This window comes from Populus nigra, chromosome 5, assembly GCF_951802175.1.
Source record: "Populus nigra chromosome 5, ddPopNigr1.1, whole genome shotgun sequence".
NCBI lineage: Eukaryota > Viridiplantae > Streptophyta > Magnoliopsida > Malpighiales > Salicaceae > Populus > Populus nigra.
In genome coordinates, this window is record NC_084856.1 from 14521426 (window position 1) to 14542030 (window position 20605).

At 33.2% G+C, this 20605-nt stretch overlaps 2 protein-coding genes across 5 annotated transcripts; both read left to right on the top strand.

Moving 5' to 3' along the window:
* The first annotated feature begins 1581 nt into the window (after positions 1–1581).
* Positions 1582–6636, top strand: LOC133693829 (U1 small nuclear ribonucleoprotein 70 kDa-like). Of its 3 annotated transcripts, XM_062115160.1 has the most exons (13): positions 1582–1913; positions 2370–2484; positions 2589–2668; positions 2883–2958; positions 3053–3117; positions 3199–3261; positions 3803–3843; positions 3974–4103; positions 4590–4671; positions 4747–4909; positions 5309–5380; positions 5645–6303; positions 6365–6636. In XM_062115160.1, exons 1-12 carry the CDS (start codon positions 1815–1817, stop codon positions 6273–6275), a joined length of 1617 nt encoding a protein of 538 aa, XP_061971144.1. In that variant the 5' UTR covers positions 1582–1814; the 3' UTR covers positions 6276–6303; positions 6365–6636. The 3 variants fall into 3 exon arrangements, with proteins under 3 accessions (XP_061971144.1, XP_061971143.1, XP_061971145.1); XM_062115159.1 differs by having other exon boundaries at positions 5645–6636; XM_062115161.1 differs by lacking the exons at positions 3803–3843; positions 3974–4103 and having other exon boundaries at positions 5645–6636.
* Positions 6637–15048: 8412 nt separating this feature from the next.
* Positions 15049–19202, top strand: LOC133694100 (sulfite exporter TauE/SafE family protein 3-like). Of its 2 annotated transcripts, XM_062115535.1 has the most exons (12): positions 15051–15501; positions 15595–15754; positions 15835–16035; positions 16280–16344; positions 16432–16471; positions 17005–17066; positions 17158–17244; positions 17496–17546; positions 18022–18243; positions 18460–18553; positions 18718–18858; positions 18955–19202. In XM_062115535.1, the coding sequence occupies exons 1-12, from the start codon at positions 15274–15276 to the stop codon at positions 19035–19037; spliced, it is 1434 nt and encodes a 477-aa protein (XP_061971519.1). In that variant the 5' UTR covers positions 15051–15273; the 3' UTR covers positions 19038–19202. The 2 variants fall into 2 exon arrangements, with proteins under 2 accessions (XP_061971520.1, XP_061971519.1); XM_062115536.1 differs by lacking the exon at positions 17496–17546 and having other exon boundaries at positions 15049–15501.
* Positions 19203–20605: the final 1403 nt, after the last annotated feature.

A 20605-nucleotide genomic window follows, 5' to 3' on the forward strand; every position in this document is an offset into this window, starting at 1 on the left:
TCATAGAAAAAAAATAAAAAAAATAAAGTCTTGCTTCCAACCAATCTAATGTTGAAGGTTAAAATTGAAAAAAAAAGTAAAACCATAAAATTGGTATATAACACAACATAAAATTTTTTTAAAAAAAATACAAAGCACCATTATATATATAAAAAAACCTTAAAAAATTGGGTTATCGAAGAGTGAATTAAATAAATAAAACTAAATACAAAATAAAGAAAAAATACAAAATACTATTTCAATGAATAATATTTATAATTTTTTAAAAGTTACTCTTTTTATATTTAATTCAAAATATTCGACATAAATATTAGATGGTGGGTGAATATGCTCGTCCTATGAAAATGCAATTTTTAGTTAGTTTATATATATAAAAAATAACTTCAGAATATCCCAACCTTTAAAAAATACAAAAAACAAAAAACAAAATGAACCACTTTAAGTGTGTAAAATAAAACAACTTTGAAGGGTATTTTGTGAGATAAATAAATAAAACACAAAATACTATTTCAATGAATAGTATTTTGTGAAGGCATGAAATTTCCCTCCAAGACAAAAGGAATATTGCTACAAGCAAACAAAAAGTAACTATAACAGCACCGTTTATTCCCTGATATTATTATTATAAACTTAAAAATAAACTAAAAGAGAAAGAGGTCGAGCTATTCCTGTAGGGGGGGGGGGGAATACAATGTCGATAGATTCATAAGCTTTGTGAATTACAATACTTATTTTTTTTAATTTCATCCTTTTTATATTTGTTTGGTTTATGACAAGACATCATGGTTTGCTTCAGCTGGTTTTTTTTCAATTTCTTCCTCTAACATTAGGTTATATAAAAATTGAACTTCATAATTTTTTATATTTTATTTATAAGATAATCTTGATCTCATGACTTGAATCATGAGTTAGAAAGATTCATCTATGTTGACTCAGATTGTTTTTGATCCTTTTTTAGATTGATTTTTTTATTCTTATATGTTGAAACAAGATTAATTAAGAATTGAGATTTGTGATTTTTTTTTCTATTTCATTTCTATAGGGTTCTATAGTTTTCTTTCTTTGGGGTTAGTTTATTCTCATAATACGTTTTGCATGTTTGAAGAGATAGCTTTGATTCACTCAAGATTTTTCTTGGTTTTTTTTTCAATTGAATGTTTTTTTTTATCTTTTAATATTGAGTTAGTTGATAATTAATTTTTGTAAATTTTTTTTTATGGGATTATCTCATTTTCATTACTTATGACATAGGTTCAGTTAGTTTACCTAGGTTGAATCAAACTATTTTTTTTTAATTCTTTTTAAATTGATATTTTTTCAATTTTATCTTCTAAAAATAGTTGTTTGATAATTAAATTTTATTTATTTATTTTATAAGGAGTTATTATAATTTTATAACTAAATTTATAAATTTTATAGTTTAATCAAGATTAGTCAAGATGAATCTAATATATCATATTTATAATGATAAGAAAACATATTGTACATATTAAAAAAAAAATTATTATCCAATATTCATCAAATTTTATATATATATATATATATATATATATATATATATATATATATAGAAGAACCGCGCCAACAATCTAGTGTCACTCTATTTACAAAGTACCGCACACCGCCCCTTTCCTTCTCGCTGGCGCTTCCTTCCGAGAAATTCTAATCGGACCTAAAAAAACCGATCCAAAAAATAAGAAATCCCTATCGATGCACGTTATTATTAATTTATTTTCACTATCTTGTTAAAACCTCGATTTCTCTATAAAATCACAAAAACCCTAGCTAGCTAGCACAGCTTCGATCCCTCCACCATGGGAGACGACAACGATGCCTTCATGCGCAACCAAAACGCCGCTGTACGCGGCACCACGAAAGGACAGAACCGCGCCAACGTTCTCCAGCTCAAACTGGTTCGATTCCATACTAACTATTGCTTTTTTAAAAAAATAATGATTCTAATGTGAGATTTTAGGTTTTGTTTTTTAGATTTTGTTTTTTTAATTAATCGAAAACGATTGCTAGTTTTCGAATTTGTGCAATATTCCTGTGGATTTGTCCATATTTCTAGCTTCATGCTTTTTAGGGTTTTAGAATCGTTAATGTGTCAGTTTTCGTTATTAATTAGGCTCTTATAAACAATAAGAATTGATTATTTTGTGGCATTTTTTAAATATTTATTCGAGGGGTTTAAGTTAGTGTAATTTTGATTGCCGAAGAGAGGAAGAAAATAGAAACTTGTTTTCTCTTATTTGAGAAGGATAGGTTTTTGGATTTGTGATGGAATTTTGCCAAAGAGTGTCGGAAGCAATTGAGGTTTGAGATTTTTGTTATTAGTGGGAGTGAACTGAATGTTTTGACTTTTGCAGATTGGCCAAAGTCATCCGACGGGATTAACAACAAATCTCTTGAAGCTTTTTGAGCCCCGACTTCCTCTGGAATTTAAACCCCCGCCGGAGAAGAGAAAATGCCCACCTTATTCAGGTATCTAATTTATTGTATATTATTATTGAGAGTGATTTCTCTTGTTGGATGCTTATTTATTGGCATTTGGAGTCTTGTTTCGAATCTCTGTTTTTTTTTTCCAGGTATGGCTCAGTTTGTGAGTAACTTTGCTGAGCCTGGTGATCTGGAGTATGCTCCGCCTATCAAAGAGGCTGAAACTCGTGTAGAATTTTCTACTTACTACATTTGTTCTATTCTTTTTTTGTGGTTTTTAATTACGATCCTCTAGTTTCTGATATTCTTACCATGTTCATTTATTTATGGTTTATGCAAGGTCCATCATTGTTTCTTATGTCCTCTGTCTTGTATCTTTCCTCTCTCTAAGCAGTTTTGTTTTATATTTTATAACTTTGAGGGTGCATTTTCATGGGCTCCAGTCACAAAGAAAGGCTAGAATTCACATGGCACGACTAGAGAAGGGTGCAGAGAAAGCTGCAGAGGAGCTCCAAAAATGCTAGTTTAACTTCCTTTCTAGTAGTAATTACATGATATATGGACTTGAACTATGCAGGTTTTAACATATTCGTGTTCTTTCTTGTCTATGCAGATGATCCTAATAATGATCCAAAAGTATCAGGAGATCCCTACAAGACACTATTCGTTGCTAGGCTTGTAAGTGTTTTACTCATTCTTTGTAAATTTTATTGTTTATGATTTACTCTTTGCTCTGGTGTCTTCTTTTTTTTGTTGCAGAGTTATGAGACCACCGAGAGTAAAATTAAAAGGGAGCTTGAGTCTTATGGACCAATAAAACAGGTGGGTATTTTTGAGCATACCCATGAGGGTTTGGTAAGAGGTTATGCAGCAACTTTCTCCTTAACATGTCATGCAAAAAATCTATTTATTCTTTTCAAAATAGCCCTTTTAAAAGTTTATGAACTGTGTTTTTATTTATTTCAGTTTTTCCAAATGAACAAAAAAATGGTTGGGAATGAAAATTGTCCCATGTGCACCTTTCCGTACCTGATTTGTTCATTGAACTATAAATCAGCATTAACTTGTTTGTTAATTGGTAAATTATTTTTTGAAACCATTTTCAACCGAGCTTCAACATGGTGATAGATCATAGTTTCATTTGTTTGGGAACTGCAACTAGGATATGGCACTTCTGTTGTTCCACATGTATTAGAATACCATCCAATTGGTGGAGTGTACAAATTGGAAATAATAGCACAGTTATCACTGTCTATTTGCAACTAATGACATGGGTTTGTTCTGCTGATTCCTAGACAACTGTACTTTCAATGTAGTTGGGTTTAGAAATCATCATGGTAATCCTTATTATTCCATGTTTTAGGTATTGTTTGAGTATCAAAGTTTTCATCTAAGAGAGCTCTGGTAAGGTTGTTCCAGTTTCTAGGCATTATTTTAGTATTAAAGTTCTTCATATGAGGAGATCCCTGGTAGGGAGCTTTTGACATCACCCCACAAATGGAAAATTTTCACTCCTGATTTTTTATTGTCCAAGTCCAAAGATCTTGCTTCTTCCTGCCAGCAAATCTGGATTTAAGTTGAGCAGAGCAGTGATGCATTGTGCCTTCTGGCCTTTATTTTCAAGCAACAAAAGGAGACTGCATCTGTTCTTTTTCCTGCACTGGGTAAAGCATGTTGGGAGTATTAGCATCCCGTTCTTTCTATTTGAATCTGTCGTAATGCATTTCATTGCTGCTAATTTTTTAAAATTTTTTTGGCTTTAGAGGCTATCAAAACATATCAGGAGTTGAGAAGATGTCCTGATATTTCGTATTTTATCCATAACTATTTTTTATTTAAAACAATTTATTCCCTGGTAAGGGGATGTTAGTTTGTTCAAGAATTGGTAAAATTGCCTTGATTTATCAGTTTTTCTTCAACTCTAGCACTGGTGGCGATGCATCTTGCGATTCGAAGCCCTATGAGTAAAGGTGAGCACGGCTAATGAGGCATAACACCTGCCTGCCGTGCCATTTAGGATTTACTACTTTTAACTTTCGGTAGAGCTATCACTAAGTTATGGAGAATAAATGGTAAAATATTGTGGAAATTGTTTGAAGATCTGACTATGTTGCTGCATTTTATTTATTCTTCTTCTTTGAGATTTGCAGGTTTGCATGGTAGCTGATAAAGTGTCAAATAAACCTAGGGGCTATGCTTTCATTGAATACATGCATACACGAGACATGAAAGGTTTGGTTTGTTGTTTCGCACCTTTTATTGAATAGACATTCCATGTTGTGTTTCTAACTGCTTCTTGTTCAACAGCTGCGTATAAGCAAGCTGATGGGCGGAAGCTTGATGGCAGAAGGGTACTAGTGGATGTTGAACGGGGTAGGACTGTACCAAATTGGCGTCCTCGCAGACTAGGTGGTGGACTTGGAACTACCAGAGTTGGGGGTGAAGAAGTTAATCAGAGGCATCCTGGGAGGTAATTTCCCTGATTTCAGCTCGTCCCACAGACATCTTGGCTTTATATGTTTATACATCTATCACCAAATGTTGAAATTAAATGTCTTTCCTGTTTGTACTTGCATGACTAATGGTGGCAATTGTTTAAAATAGAAATTTCAAAGCAAGGAATTACTCAAGTTCCATTTGAGCTAGGGCTATATAGTTATATTTGGTTATCATGTTCTTTGGGGTAATGCACCTTTTACATGCTTTGCTTATTTTGTTTAATATGACTGTTTTTTAGCTTGTACTGTTCACCATGTGGATTTTTAAATTATTTCAAATAATGTTAAGCTTCAAAATCTGAATGCTTCTAGTCATCTTGGAGTTGATTGTTAACACGGACATTCTAACATGCTTTGCTTTCCTTTTTCAGAGAGGTTCAGCAATCAGGAGGATTGTCTCGGTCCGAGGAGCCAAGGACACGAGAAGATCGGTACACTGAACGGTATGATTACCCTTAATTTTTTCTTACTTTCTAATTTAGTTATCACATAATGTTTTATGAAAGAGGATTTGCAAAATAGTACAACTCTTGGTTTGGTATAACATGTTCTTGTGATGGTTGGATGAGGAAGCTCATATACTGTGTATTTACCTGAAAATCACAATGACATTATATGGAAGGACATGTGGACCAACACAAGGGCCTTGTGGGTATGTTTTCTTTTTGCAAGTTATATGTTTGATTTATTTGGATGGTGCATCTCAGGGAGAGGGAGGTGTCTCGTGACAGGGGAAGGGACAGGGACAAAGAAAGAGAAAGGGAGAAGTCACATGAGCGCTCCCATGACAGGCCAAGGGATCGTGACCACAGAGAAGATAGGCATAACAGAGATCGTGAAAGAGAGAGAGACCGAGGCCGTGACCGTGATAGAACACGTGATCGAGGTCGGGACCGTGGCCGTGACTATGAGCGTGATCGAGAGAGAGACCATGGTCGTGATCGTGCTCGGGACAAGGAGAGGGACTATGAAGTCGGTGACCATTACCATGGGCGTTCTCATGATCGGGATGAATCGAAACATGAGAGGGATCGACATGGTGAAAGGGACAATGATCATGCTGAGCCAGAGGATGATATGGGCTGGTATGAACAACCTGAGCAGGGTCAAAAGCTGCCAGATGCTGAAGATGACCAGCATTATGATCACTACGAGCATCGCAGAAGCAGGGGACGGTATGATCACATGGATGTTCAAGGTGATCATGCCCGCAGTGATCTATATCATGGCACGAATCGCGATGGCGATCATATGGAGGAGGATGATTACCACTATGATCGTGGAACATCTGAGTCACGTGAAAATCGAAGGTTAGAGAGGTCACCTTCCCAGGATTAGGACAACTGAGAATCTGGTCTTGCTCAAGGTCTGTTGTGCATTTGACCTCTCCCAGGATTAGGACAACTGAGAATGTGGTCTTGCTCAAGGTCTGTTGTGCATTACAGGGGAGGTGCCATCGAGGTCTCTAGAAACCTTCACATCTTTCACACACTGAAGCAGCTTGTTCGCTCCATTAGTTGGTTTAAGTTGTATGAATGTGTTTGTTCAAAAGTTCTGAATAGTTTCTAGCCTCTGCTTTATAGTATCGCTGATGGATTATAATTTTTATGTGCTAGTTTCTGGACAGAATAAACTTTTTTGTTTGCGTAGTTTTGTGCCTATATCTGAAACGAATCAAGAATACTGCTGGTTTTTTTCATTTTTTTTTAATGTGTTTCAAATATGCAGATTGGTCACAGCATCAATCTTCAATCTTCACCGTATTTCATCCTCCTCTTCTTTAGCCGAGTGTACTTCATCTCTTAATCATCTTCAAGGTGGCCTTTTCAAGTTGTAAAATTTAAGGTGTGAAAATAATGCCAAGTGCCAGATTTCTGGATAAATTTCATCCTTGAATATCATTAGGAGCGACTTTTCAATGTGTTTTGAACTTGCAAGTTGGCGTCAGATCCTGTTATGATTCCACAATTGTCTTGGCACAGCACATCCTGTCGAGAGCTCAATGTTTTAATCCAAAAAGCTGAGCTTCCAGACTGAAACACTTGATCCAGTCTCTACTAGGTATATGATACAAGTATAGTATATCAATGGGTTCAATAGGCACGTTTGTGATAAAATAAAAACAACTCTTGTGCTTACCAGTTCATTGTAACTTTCTCTAACTCATCCAACTTTGCAACCAAATAGCACCATTTTTCTCCAGTGTTGCAGACTCAAACATCGCTTGAAGATATCTGTCCAACTTCATTCAACATTCTTCCACATGAGACTAGCCAACTAGAGACTGCTGCAACTTAGAAACAGAAACTGACCACCGCCTCAGCTTTACACAGGTGTTACGCCGGATCACCCACTTTGCGCCACAACTTTTTTCCTGCATTTTTATTGTATTTCTTTCACTATTTAAACCGAATTGCACTCCCGTATTTCTCTGATATAAAAAAGGATACGATAAAAAAAAACACATATTCCATGATCTTTGCGAATCTGTGTTATGGCACACTGTTGTGTCTGGGTGTATTGAAACAACTGACACTGCCTTTTTCTTCTTTTACATGGGAGGATTAAAAAATTATTCGGCTTACAATCCAACAGAAACATCCTCAAAAGGCGTAGTATTAAACATGCCAAGAATTGATTTCCTTTTCTAGCAAGAACTCTTAGTTGTCCCTACGAAACAATCAGCACTATACTTCGAATCCATGTTTCCTATAAAGATCACTGGTTCCTTTTGTTATCGGCAATAGCAGTAAGCCATTTTGCATGCAAATTCTCACCGTGTGTGAGACAGAAAACTGTGACAACTTTTTGTACAGAGCACTATTGTTGTATTTTGGTAAAAAGTGTCAATATATTAAAAAAAAATAAACTAATACGGTTTAGTGTTCCAATGTGCAGGGTCTCATATTTAGATTCCCAACCTATATAACTTATTTTTATAGGCAAAATCTTTTTTTTTATGAGATAAATTTGACATTGCAAGCTTAGTTGGGATAAAATAATGTTTTTATTTATATTTGCATAGTGTATTTTTACTTTCGATCAAGGATAATTTTGGTTTTTTCTCTTTTAAAAAACACAATGCAATTGCTGAGGTGCCCTTGCAAGGACAAGCAAAAAAATATATAATTTGCATCAAGAGCTTTTAGTCTTTTCATATTGTTTTTGTTTATATGGTGATGGGGTGCGTTATGGTCTTTTAATAAATTAAAAAATAAAAAGAGAAAGGTTGATGGAGTGTGTAGTGCACACTCCAGCGAGTGGAAAGAGCTTGCACCCTTCAAGCAACGCATGTGAGCTCATTCAATGGACGAACACCGTCATTCGTCGTGGCCTATCTTCACGGTGGATGGGCGCATGTCATGAGCAGTGTGGCCTCGGTGAATGTTTTTCTTCTCCTTTCTCTTTTCTCTCTCTTCTACTTGAGAAAACACAAAGGTGTTTTTTCATTTGTTTTTAACAATCTAATTTAGTTATCATTCTTTTAATTTCTATTTGGTTTCTTTCTTATTCTTTTTTTTTATTAATTTATTTCTTCAATTTAGTCCTTCATCACTTAGTTTCATTTTATTTATTTTTTTTTATCAATTTTGGTTCTCATTATTTTAATTGCTAAATGTGTGTCTTTTAATTATTATTTTCATATTCAATTCGATCTTTATTATTTTGATTTCTATTTGATTTTTTTTATATTTTTTTGAAAGCTTTTTTCTTCAATTTAGTCCCTTGTCACTTGGTTTCATTTTATTTATGTATCAAATTTAATCTTCATTCTTTTAATTTTTTCATTTTTTCTATCCTTTTTTAATTGAATTATGTTTTCAATTCATCTCTTAATGTTTGATTTTGATTTATTTTTATGTCGGATTTTGTCCCCATTTTATTAATTGCTATATTTTTGTTTTAAATCCTATTTTATTGCCTTTTTCTTCCAATTTCATCACTTAATATTTTTTATTGAGTTCTGGGCTCATGACAAAGGTCGTGGATTTCAAATATTAACACAAGTTGACTTCACTCTTCTTCTTTTTTAAGTTCTTTTCAATTTATTTTTTCTAATCTCATCCTTTTAACATTTAATTTATTGGGAATTAGTCTTCATGTTGTTTTTCCAGTCTACAAGGTTATATCAATCCTATGTCCATGGTTGCAAGATTAACGGATTAACCTAGATTGACTTAGATATTTTTTTCATTGCTTTTTTTATTTTATTTTTTCAATTGTGCCTTTCAACATTGGATTTTCGATCTATATTGGATTGTTTAATAAGTGAGCTTCATTGTTTTATTCAGCTTGCTTTCAATAAGGTTTTCTTGGTATCACAACCGGGTTGCAGATTTAGCATGCTAACTCAGTTGAGCTCTAATCGTTTTTTTTTAATATTCTTTCATTATCAATTTTTTGTAGGTTTATTTTATTTTCATTGCATTTTTTATGTCATGTCATCAAAATCATACAATCTTATTCAGTCAAGTCAATGGCCCGGGTCTCAATTGTTTTTTTTAAAACATTTATATTACCTTATTATTTTTTTGTGATGAAAAACAAATAAGCTGATGTACAACATAGTGCGGACCATCTATCTAGTATCATTCTAATACGTTACTTTTACTAAACATCAAAACCCATCACATTATACTATACTTTAAAACGTGTGAGACAATCATTGTGTTGGTACTGTGTACATAGAGTGTTTGCATTGTGGACCACACTGTAGATGTTCAAAGGATCATGATGGGCGTTGCCTTTTCTATTTTTTATTTTAAAAGTTGCCGACGCGTGTTGGGTCAAAGCATGGCTACTAGACCTAAGGCTTTTTGGTTTAACATGACCAGAAGGGATAGAATGTTTGCATTATGAACCACACTGTAAAGATATAGTATTTGCATTGGAGTTCATATTATAGATGTTTAGAAATGATGAGGAGCGTTGTCTTTTCTATTTTTCATTTTAAAAGTTACTGGTGCATGTTGGGTCTGACATGACCGAGAGAGTCTGGTTTACCGTCAAACTCAAAGTATTTAAAATATTTTATATATTTTTAATATTTTTTTATGTTTAAAAAATTATTATTATTATTAACCCGCTAGGAAAACTAATATATCAATAACTATTCAAAACAGGTTAAACACATCCTATCCCATGTCATCTTCATAGATATACCAGGCCTTAAAAGTGAAGGAAAAAAAAAAATGACCTCACATTCGCTGCATTCTACTCTCTCTTTTTCCATTTACACACTCATAAATAAAAAATAACCGCAAATTATTAGCAATACTCTAAAACGCATAAGAAAAATATGGTAGTTTTTTTCACATGTTTTTTTTTGTTTTTGTATTTTGTTTTTCCATTCCCTGCATGTGTTTTCTTTCTTTTTTTTTATTTTTTTTTAAATTATCTTTATCAATTTTATTTTTTTACTATTAAACTGGTTGAGAATTTAGCTTTATAGTTTTTTTCTTTGAAATATTGTCGATTGCTACAGTATTTCTCCATATAGTTTTTGTTTTGTTATAGTGTTTTCCACATGTTTTTTCCTAAAATTATCTTTGTTGAATTTATTTTTTTAATATTGAGATGGTTAAGAATTTATGATTTTTTAAAAAATTATCTTTGTCGATTTTTTTTTTTATTATTGAGTTGGTTGAGAATTAAAACTGTAATTTTCCTCACAAAACATTGTGGATTGCTATAGTGTTTCTCTACATGGATCTTTTTTCTTTTAGTTTTCTTTTTTTTATGATTTTTTTATATAATTTTTTTCCAAAATTATCTTTGTTGTTTCTATTTTTTTTATATTAAACTGGTTGAGAATTTAGCTTTGTACTTTTTTTTCTTTAAAATACTGTGGATTGCTAAAGTCATTCCCCACATATTTTTTTTTTAATTTTTTTCAAAATTATTTGTTAATTTTATTTTTTTAATATTGAGCTGGTTGAGAATTACAACGGTATATTTCCTCACAAAACATTATAGATTAGTACAGTGTTTCCCTACATGGTGTTTTTTCCTGTTATTTTTTATGTTTTTTTTTCTAAAATTATTTGTATAGTTTTTTCTTGAAAACATTATAGATTATAATAGTTTTTCTCCATATAATTTGTTTTTTATATTTTTTTTACAAGTTCATGATAATACATAAGCATGTTACAGGTATAGCATTTAGTTTATGCTACATTACGATTAATAGGTTTCACATTGCCTTAAACCTTTTGCATTAGTAATATTTTTAAAGGACCAGTGGATTTAAAATCTTTTGCTTCTTGGCAAAGTAAGGGAGGCCAAGTACAGCACAGGAAGAATGGTTGTTCTGACAAAACGTTTTCGTGAGTTTATCCATTAAATATCAAATTTAATTATTTTATTTTAATAAAAATATTTTTTATTTAGTTATATAATAATAAAGTTAGATATTCGCTAAAAAGTCATCAAAACTTAGATCTCGTTAATTTGACAAAAAATGATTTTTTGGAAATGAATTTCTAAATTTTTTTATGTTTGTTTAATAGCCCGGCTCAACATGCTGTATATTATCCGCTTTAAACCTTACCGCCCTCACGATTTTGTTTCTGGTGACGCGAGCTCACTTCTGAGTCTGACGTCCCAAAACGCGTACAACATATTAGCAACCAGTACTACTAATAAGGTTAGCTACCAAACCCTTACCCGTCGATATGAGATATTACAATCCACCCATCTTAAGGAGCTCGACGGCCCTGTCAGCACAATCAGACAACCAGTGAGGTCGACTCTGATACCAAATGTAACAGTCCGACCCGACATGCTGTATATTGTCCGCTTTGGGCCTTACCGCCCTCAAGATTTTCTTCCTAGTGACGCGAGCCCACTTCTGAGCCTGATGCCCCAAAACACGTACAACATGTTAGCAACCGGTAATATTAATAAGGTCAACTACCAAACCCTCACCCGTCGATATGGGATATTACAATCCACCCCCCTTAAGGAGGCCAAAGACCCCGTTGGCATAATTGGATAGCCAGTGAGGTCGGCTCTAATACCAAATATAACAGCTCGACCCAACATGTTGTATATTGTCCGCTTTAAGCCTTATCCCCCTCACGGTTTTGTTCCTGGTGTCGCGAACCCTCTTCTGAGCCTGACGCCCCAAAACACGTACAACATGTTAGCAACCAACACTACTAATAAGGCTAGCTACCAAACCATCACCCGCTGATGTGGGATATTACAGTTTGTTTATCATTAAAAAAGTTGATCAATGAAAAAATACTTTACAGTCAAAGAAAAATTTGGCTTAATTTCCAGGAAAGTGTTTTCCTTTTATTTTGAGCAACACTTTCCAGAAGTTGTGAAAAATTTAAAAATATCATATTATTTGTTAATTATATCAAATTTGATCATCAAACTTTTGATTGCTATATATATTTTGTTTTGAATATTTTTTTTCAATTTAATCCTTTAAAATTTAATTTTTATATTAACTTTGATCCTAATTTTTATGATTGTTATTCACTTTTTTCTTATTATTTTTTAATTAAAATTTTTTATCTATCAAATTTATCCTCATTTTTTTTATTGTTACTTATTTTATTTAAAATAATTTATGCAATTGTAATTATTATTATTTTAATTTCATCATCTTTCAATTTGTTTATTTGTTAGATTTGATCTCTATTATTTTATTATTATTTATTTTATTTAAGATAATTTATGTACTTATATTTTTTTCCAATTTAATTTTTATTCAACTTTTTAATTTGTAAGATTTGTTCCTCATTATTTTAATAAACTTGAAAAAAAATAAAACATTAATAAGTAATTTTTCAACTCATTTACCATGACATAACCAAACACTGAAAAGTGGTTTTTTATTTATTTTTCATGACACTATCAAACATCAAAAAATAATTCACTTTCCCGGAATTTACTTTCCAAAAGAAAACTACTTTCCAGCAAACAAACTGTGCCTTATTTAAAAAAAAACGAGTTATATAAAAAAAATGCTAGATAAAATTAAACAAAGACATCAATAATGTTTTTGAAAATAAACTAAAATTTTAATAGCATTCAAGAAAACAATAACTCAAATATATTTCAATGAAGAAAATAATAAAGCAATATATATTTATTTTTTTAATTTCAAATTAAATAAACATAGAATAGAGAAAAAAATTTTAAAAAAAAACAAGAATGGGGCCGGTATGCGACCTTGGAAGGCCTAGCATGCCTAATCCATGGAGTCTCAAGCCCGGTGTATGAGCCTAGTAGTATAAGCTTGTGTGCTTGGAATTTTTTATTATTATTATCTAAATGGGTAGACCATTGTACACGAATTGTTTTTTTTTTTAAAAAAGGAGTAAATGATGTATTGCCTATAAGCCTAGTTTCTAACCACTATAGTTGTGGTCGAAAAAATAAGTTATGCTTTTTTTTTTATCTTAAAATATAATTTTCACTTCAAAAGTTTTTATTAATAATAAATATATTGTACATAAATAAAAGCAGTGTTACGTGCAATCAACCGATTGGCTATAGGTTATATTCACTAACACCTTCGACATCAAGTTTGACTATTTTTGTCAATGAAATCGGACCAATTGACCTCCTTTTTTTCCACTATTTTTCAATGACTTCTTTTTTTAAACCCACGAACTAAAAATGTTAAGAAAATAAAATTTTAAACTAAAACATTTAATTACCAAACTAAGGGGACCAAAAGAGTTTTTGGAAAAATCCAAAGGCAAAAATAAGAGAAAAGGTGTTGATACCAATTTTGTTTTTCAAAGAAATAACTCTTATTTTCTTTGTTTTAATTTTGGTCTTTTTTTCAATATTTTTCAAATAACAAAATCAGGATTTTTGTTTTTTTTATGAAATCAATCATTAACTAATTAACAAGATATTTTTTAAAACCACATAACCATAAAAACAGTAAATTAAAACAAATCATCAATTTTAAGTTCTAATCAATAGAGTATGAAAGAATAAAATTAGAAAAAAAAATTAGAAAAAAAAAGGGTTTCAATCCATGATACTGTGCGTAGACGAACAACGTTTTCCCACGACTTTAGGTTCTTTGTAATGGTCTCAAGAAAAATATGCTCATGGAGACAAATTGGCTAGCAAGTGCCCTTTGTATGAATAGTCTAGTCCCTAGCTAATCGACTGCATTTGCATGAATAACCAAATTTGTATCCAATAATGGGAATTTAAAAGACAACCTATTAATGAGCAGGAGAATATCAACATCAGAAAGAGAGAGACGTTCGATGATTTTGTTTGGAAGTGTAAGGGATCAAAATTCGTGAAAAGAAAAGCCCAAGAAACATTCATGAGATATGAAGCTTCTTAGGCATGTTGTCCTTGCTGACTGCTGCGACTAACTTAAGTTTTTATAGTGCTCAAAAGTTCCGTACCGCTTTGTTGTTTCTGAGAAATTTCACAGGAATCCCGTTAACTTGTTTTTTCTTTCCTCTTCATATTTAATTTTATGGTGTTAAAGGCAAGAACGAAGAAGATGTGTTTTGCATAAGGTTACAGAGTATCAGTTTTCAAATCCAACACAAATTTACCTGTCATGGAAGTGATATATCACGAGAGATTAGAATACTTGCACTGATAAGGGGGCATGGGCACTGTAATAACCCCTTTGAATTTGGAGCTCAATTATCAACCTATGTTTTAACCTCAGATTCCACGAACTTGCAAAGACACAGCAAAATGTCGGTGATGCAAATAAATCAATCCGTGCTTTTGACCTTCTGAGTAATTTTATATTAGTTGAACTTTGTGCTCAGAATAATTGCGCCGAGAATTACACACCGTTTGATGAATGTAAAATGTTATGACAATTGATTCGACCCGTAGGATTCGATCCAGCATGAAGTTTTCTTTCTTGCTTTCACATCATGTTTTATCTGGTACTGGTAATTTGAAAAAGAAATCCTGCTACTGATTGAAGTAAAATCATGAAATAGGCCAAAAGTGGTTTGATAAATTTCAAGGATAATACAAACTGGGATTTACGTTTCTCCCTTCTGGGAATTTTAGTAAATAGGTTTACTAAAGTAAGGTGAAAGAAGGGAAATGAATAAAATGCTGAAATCATTTTAATAATATAAAACAAAATTGGAAAAAGGAATCCGGACCACAGAGAGGAAAACGAAGGAGAGTATATAAGTAGGTGCTGAAGAGGTGCACTCTTCATTTGTTTCAAAGTTTCCTCACCTGTGTATTGCTGTTCTCACACAGAGAAGCATATGAGAAATTAGTAGCCAAATTTACAGCACAAAAATTGTTGAGATTGAGTCATAAACACTTTCTTTCTTCAGGCTTCCTCATTCTTAGACAATCCTAGATGGCTAAAATTAAGCTGAACCAGAGAGCTTTAGCAACTACAGCAGTGCTAACATGTTTGATATTTCTGGTTCAAGTCTTGATGACCAACATGGCCAGTGCAGAGAGACTGTTGAAAGATAAAGAACCAGAAGCCTCGGCTGAGAAAGAAATGAGCCCTGGTTATATAGTAAAAGTTCTTCATTTTTTATTTCAAGGTGGAAAGTCTTCTTATGAGCCTGTTTGGCCTGTGAGTTTTCGTTAGATTGTTACTTTTGTTAACCACTATTATCATATTCTATATGCCATGCTTTGTTTTGACAGTACGTTTTTGGTTGAGCAGGATATGAAGTTTGATTGGAGAATTGTTGTAGGAACAATAGTAGGATTCCTTGGGGCAGCTTTGGGTAGTGTTGGAGGAGTTGGAGGTGGAGGGATATTTGTACCGATGCTCACCTTGATCATTGGTTTCGATCCGAAATCTTCCACTGCCATTTCTAAGTGTAAGTACATAGACAACTGCTATTTCTAACTCTGTCAGTGCTCAATAAATATGTTAATAATTCTGGCTTTCTGAATGTAGGTATGATCATGGGTGCAGCAGGAGCAACAGTATATTACAACCTGAGACTTAGGCACCCAACACTGGACATGCCTCTTATAGACTATGACCTGACACTGCTCTTTCAGCCTATGCTCATGCTTGGAATCAGCATTGGAGTTGCCTTCAGTGTCATGTTTGCTGATTGGATGGTCACAGTTCTGCTTATTATTCTCTTCATAGGTAAAACAAAAACGGAAATGTTTCACATCATGCATTTCCATGATAGTTTACATTGCAGAAAGAGGAATTAGAACACAGCTTAGAATGCATGACCATTCCATTTGCAATTCAGTGCTGTTAATGCTTGATTACAGAAACTAAATCATGCATTAAAAAGAATGAAATTTCCCTGTTAAAAAGATGATGTATATTTCTTCTGATAAAAGAAACTGATGCGAGCCACCATAAAAATTGTCTATGGCAGGTACTTCTACTAAAGCTTTATTCAAAGGGATCGATACATGGAAGAAAGAGACTATGACGAAGAAGGTAAGGTTTTCTACTTGCTAACTCCTGAGATTATCATGGCCTTTCTTCTTTTTTCTGGCTTAATTTTGGATTCTCATTAACACTTAGGATGCAGCCAAGCAGTTGGAATCAGAGTCCAAACCAGAAGGTTAGTGCCTGTTTTTCCCTCCATGAAAAAATTCAAATCAAAAGATTAAGATGCTTAGTTCATCGAATTCATTAAAGAAAGATTACTTGTCAATGGGAAATTTATATGTAAGGTCTAAGCTGATGGAAAGATACTAGCCTTGGAAAAATTAAATGACACATAAGGTGATGTCAATTGTTGAAAGTCAATCAGAGTCATTAGACATTGAAAACATAAGCAATCAATCTTATAAAAGTATCATCAAGGATCTGAAAACATTTAAGATTTTTTTGATCCCATATATGTATTATATGCCACTTTATTATTTGACTAACAGCCTATTGTCCAAAAAAGGGCAATTTCAACCGGAAGTATGCAGCAGAAGTTATCATTAAACTTAAAGAATCTTGTATCCATTTTATAGAAAAGCTCAAAATCCTTCTTCAAGAACAGTATAACAGCAGGCCAGTAAATCACTGAATTCTACTCAGGAAGAAAGTTTCTGGAGAGAGGTACACTGAAAAGGGGTTTCTGTTAAAATTGATCATTTGCAGATGGCGCTGAAGAAGATTACAAACCACTTCCAAGTGGTCCAGTTGTTTTACCAGACGATGAGGTGAGATCGAGAATGCTACTCATTTGTAATGTAAATGCTGTTTCCAAAAGTCTAAATTACAAATGTATTCTTCTTTCGTTGTCATAATCAGGTCCCTTTACGAGAAAACATTTACTGGAAAGAGGTGGCACTGCTTTTCTATGTCTGGGCGGGATTTCTTGTTGTTCAAATTGTTCAGGTAAGCTCTGATACCATAAGTCGATTAGTCTTTACCAGGCCTCGGAAAAGTCTCATCTATTTATAATTCTGTGGTGTTGGGACACTGTTCAGACTTGGAGAAAACCTATTCAGTGAAGATTTCTAAAAAGAAAAGGAATCATGCAGATTAGGATCTGACCTTCTAACCTGTTTACAAGTTGAATTTTTGAGCATCATAACGAAATTGCCTCATACTTATTGAATATGTTATCTTTATGTATCTCTATGCAGACATATTTTCCAACCTGCTCAGTCACGTACTGGATCCTGAACTCATTGCAGGTAAAATGAAAATATGGATAATTTCTTTCACAGAATCACCTTCGACATTCGTAAACAAGCACAGACAAAATGATCGAAACATAATTTTTAGCTTAAATGACCTGCAAACCTAGTAATCCTAGTCTATAAGGCCATAGCAAATCAAAATCTAGATTTAGCTTCTTACTTTGAGCCTATAGGCAATCCAAGGAGAACCAAGAATCCATCTATCTATAATTCATAAAATAAAATGGATTGGAAATATTGCAACCCTGCTTCTAATATGCTATCTTTAATTGATTTCCATATAATGTGGAGATACATATCCGCACATGAATTCTGGAAACAATCCTCTATAGCTATACTTTACTGGCAGCTCATCATCGGGGCGGGCACTTGAACCCAGAAAGCTTGAGGAGCCCCTGTCGAAAACATACTATGCTGTTGTGTTTCTGGGAATAGAAACAGTTGAACCAGATAGTTTCACATCATACAGGTACCAATTGCTGCCTCAGTTACGCTTTTCGAAGCCATATGCTTGTGCAAAGGGACCAGAGTGATAGCATCCAAAGGGAAGGAAATCACAAATTGGAAGTTACATCAGATTCTACTGTACTGTTCGTGTGGAATAATTGCTGGAATGGTGGGTGGACTGCTTGGTTTAGGAGGCGGCTTCATCTTGGGACCTCTTTTTCTCGAATTAGGAATTCCTCCTCAGGTAAAGTACTTAACTGCTTTCATGCATCTACAATATCACTAAAAATCCAGAATCCAAGAAAGGTAATGGTAAGAAACAGGCACGAGCTTCTTGAAGCACAAAAGCATCAGTAGTCAAACCAAGAAGTTAATTTTGTTGCAATCCCCCCTGCTGTGCACCATTGAAGTGATCATTCACGAGCCTCAAAATCCGTCAGTTTTTTGTTCCTTTCTGCAGGTAGCAAGTGCAACATCAACCTTTGCAATGGCATTCTCATCTTCAATGTCAGTCGTAGAGTATTACCTCCTCAACCGTTTCCCTGTCCCATATGGTATGTAGCAGCAAGCAATGTACATAGATATCAACTCCAAATCATTTTGCTTACATCTGTAATAATTGATATCAACTCCAAATCATTTTGCTTACATCTGTAATAATTGTCACCAATCATTCAAGCTAACCTTCTGTATTTCTTTTTCTGCTTCTTTGCTGCAGCTGCTTACTTTGCTTTAGTTGCAACGATTTCTGCCTTTGTTGGCCAGCATGTGGTTAGAAAGATAATTGCTATTCTTGGAAGAGCATCATTAATTATTTTCATACTGGCTTTGACAATTTTTGTGAGCGCAGTCAGCTTAGGTGCTCAAGTCTCCCCTTCATCTCAAGATCTAGACAAAACCCTATTTCATTTCTTTATCTCCTGATGCTCATTTTCACGGCCACTATTTGCTGCAGGTGGAGTTGGCATAGCAAACATGGTTGAGAAGCTGGAGAACGAAGAGTACATGGGGTTTGAAAATCTTTGTCAACAATCTTAGCTACATTTTGTATTAGAATATTATAGGAAGTGGGATTTCTCAGCAGGGGACTCCAGCTTATGAATCCACACTACTATCAGTTTCATTTTACCTTCAATTTCTCCATTCATTATTTTCAAGTAAAGGTTATGGATTGATATATATATATTATTTTCAATTTCTCCATTCGGATATAGAATCTTGATCCCTCCATGCCATATTATTTCTTGTTATTTTGAGTATTTATATCTTTACTTTATTTTCAATAAAGTGTTTATATATCCGATTTATTTTTCAACATGTCATCAACTAATTTGATTAAAAAAGAAGAAGTATCGCACTAGGGCTTGTAGCCCAGCGGCAGAGGCAAGGTTTCCTTGTCTCTGTCACCTGGGTTCGAGCCCTAGCGTGCACGCCTGTCACCCCCGCGGTGTCTTACATGCTTACTGGGCTTGCAGGGTGTTCAGTGGGTCCGGGGATTAGTTGTGGTGCGCGTAAGCTGGCCCAGACATCACGGATTACCAAAAAAAAAAAAAAGAAGTATCAGAACTCAAATAAAAAAAATTATTGAAATTAATTATGAAGTGATTGATTTGTACTATCACTCTATCGTGCCATGCAATTTATGAATTAATTATTACTTAATTCTTATATTTCATTGAAATTAATTAATTGATAACTCTTGCAGTTCATTGGAAATAGTTAATTAACTTTTGTGGTATTAAAAATTAATGAAGTTGTTATTTGAACAGCTTAATCATTCTTAATGTATTAGTTTTTTTTTCTCCAGCGTTCATTGTTTTTAAAATGAAAAAAATAAATCAGAAATGAATAAGATATTAGTGAAAGGACTAATTTAAAAATGTGATGAACCAATGTCTACCGCAGATAGTGTGTTTGATATTATGATAGCTTTTGTGGTTATAGTTTAAAAAAAATTATTTTATAAAAAGTATTTTTGTTGAGGTTGATTTGGTTAAAAATATAGTTAAATTGAGGTTAAACAAAAAGTAGTTTAATGTGTTTGATTAAAAGAATATTTTTCAAATTGAGGTTATATATATATATTGATGGTTGTTAATTTAAATATTGTAGATTTAATTATTGCTATTACATTATGAAATAAATAATAGTTATATAAAATATTTTTTATTGTTCTATTAAACTATCTATAATTCCATCACATACGAAATTCATCTAACAAGGACTACAATTTTCTTGGTTTCTTAAGCGTGAAACAACATCAGGTAAAATATCATCAGGAACAAAATTGGGATTGCGATCAAATTCTGCAAATGATACGTCATCAAGCGATCTCCTTCTAATTTTTTGAATAAAACACAATTAAAAATAAAAATAAAAATTGATTTTTTTTTAACTGGGTCGGACCCTATTCAATGCATTTAGCTTTGGACCGGACTCGGTCTGATCAGAACAATGGAGGTGAAGACACTCTCCACTGTCCACGGGATGCGAGGGAGCAACTCTCAGCTTTTTTTCTTCAAACCTGCAGTTAAAACACATTATATATTGGTCACACACCAACCATAAAGTGGGTTAAAACACATTACCAAACATATTATTTGTGC

Coding starts and splice junctions, on each gene's coding strand:
- LOC133693829 (XM_062115159.1), top strand. CDS start 1,815: ATGGGAGACGACAACGATGCCTTCATGCGCAACCAAAACGCCGCTGTA. Junction 3,118..3,198: donor CACTATTCGTTGCTAGGCTT/GTAAGTGTTTTA, acceptor TTTTTGTTGCAG/AGTTATGAGACCACCGAGAG. Junction 4,672..4,746: donor GCATACACGAGACATGAAAG/GTTTGGTTTGTT, acceptor CTTGTTCAACAG/CTGCGTATAAGCAAGCTGAT.
- LOC133694100 (XM_062115535.1), top strand. CDS start 15,274: ATGGCTAAAATTAAGCTGAACCAGAGAGCTTTAGCAACTACAGCAGTG. Junction 15,755..15,834: donor TTCCACTGCCATTTCTAAGT/GTAAGTACATAG, acceptor TTCTGAATGTAG/GTATGATCATGGGTGCAGCA. Junction 16,345..16,431: donor AAGAGACTATGACGAAGAAG/GTAAGGTTTTCT, acceptor ATTAACACTTAG/GATGCAGCCAAGCAGTTGGA.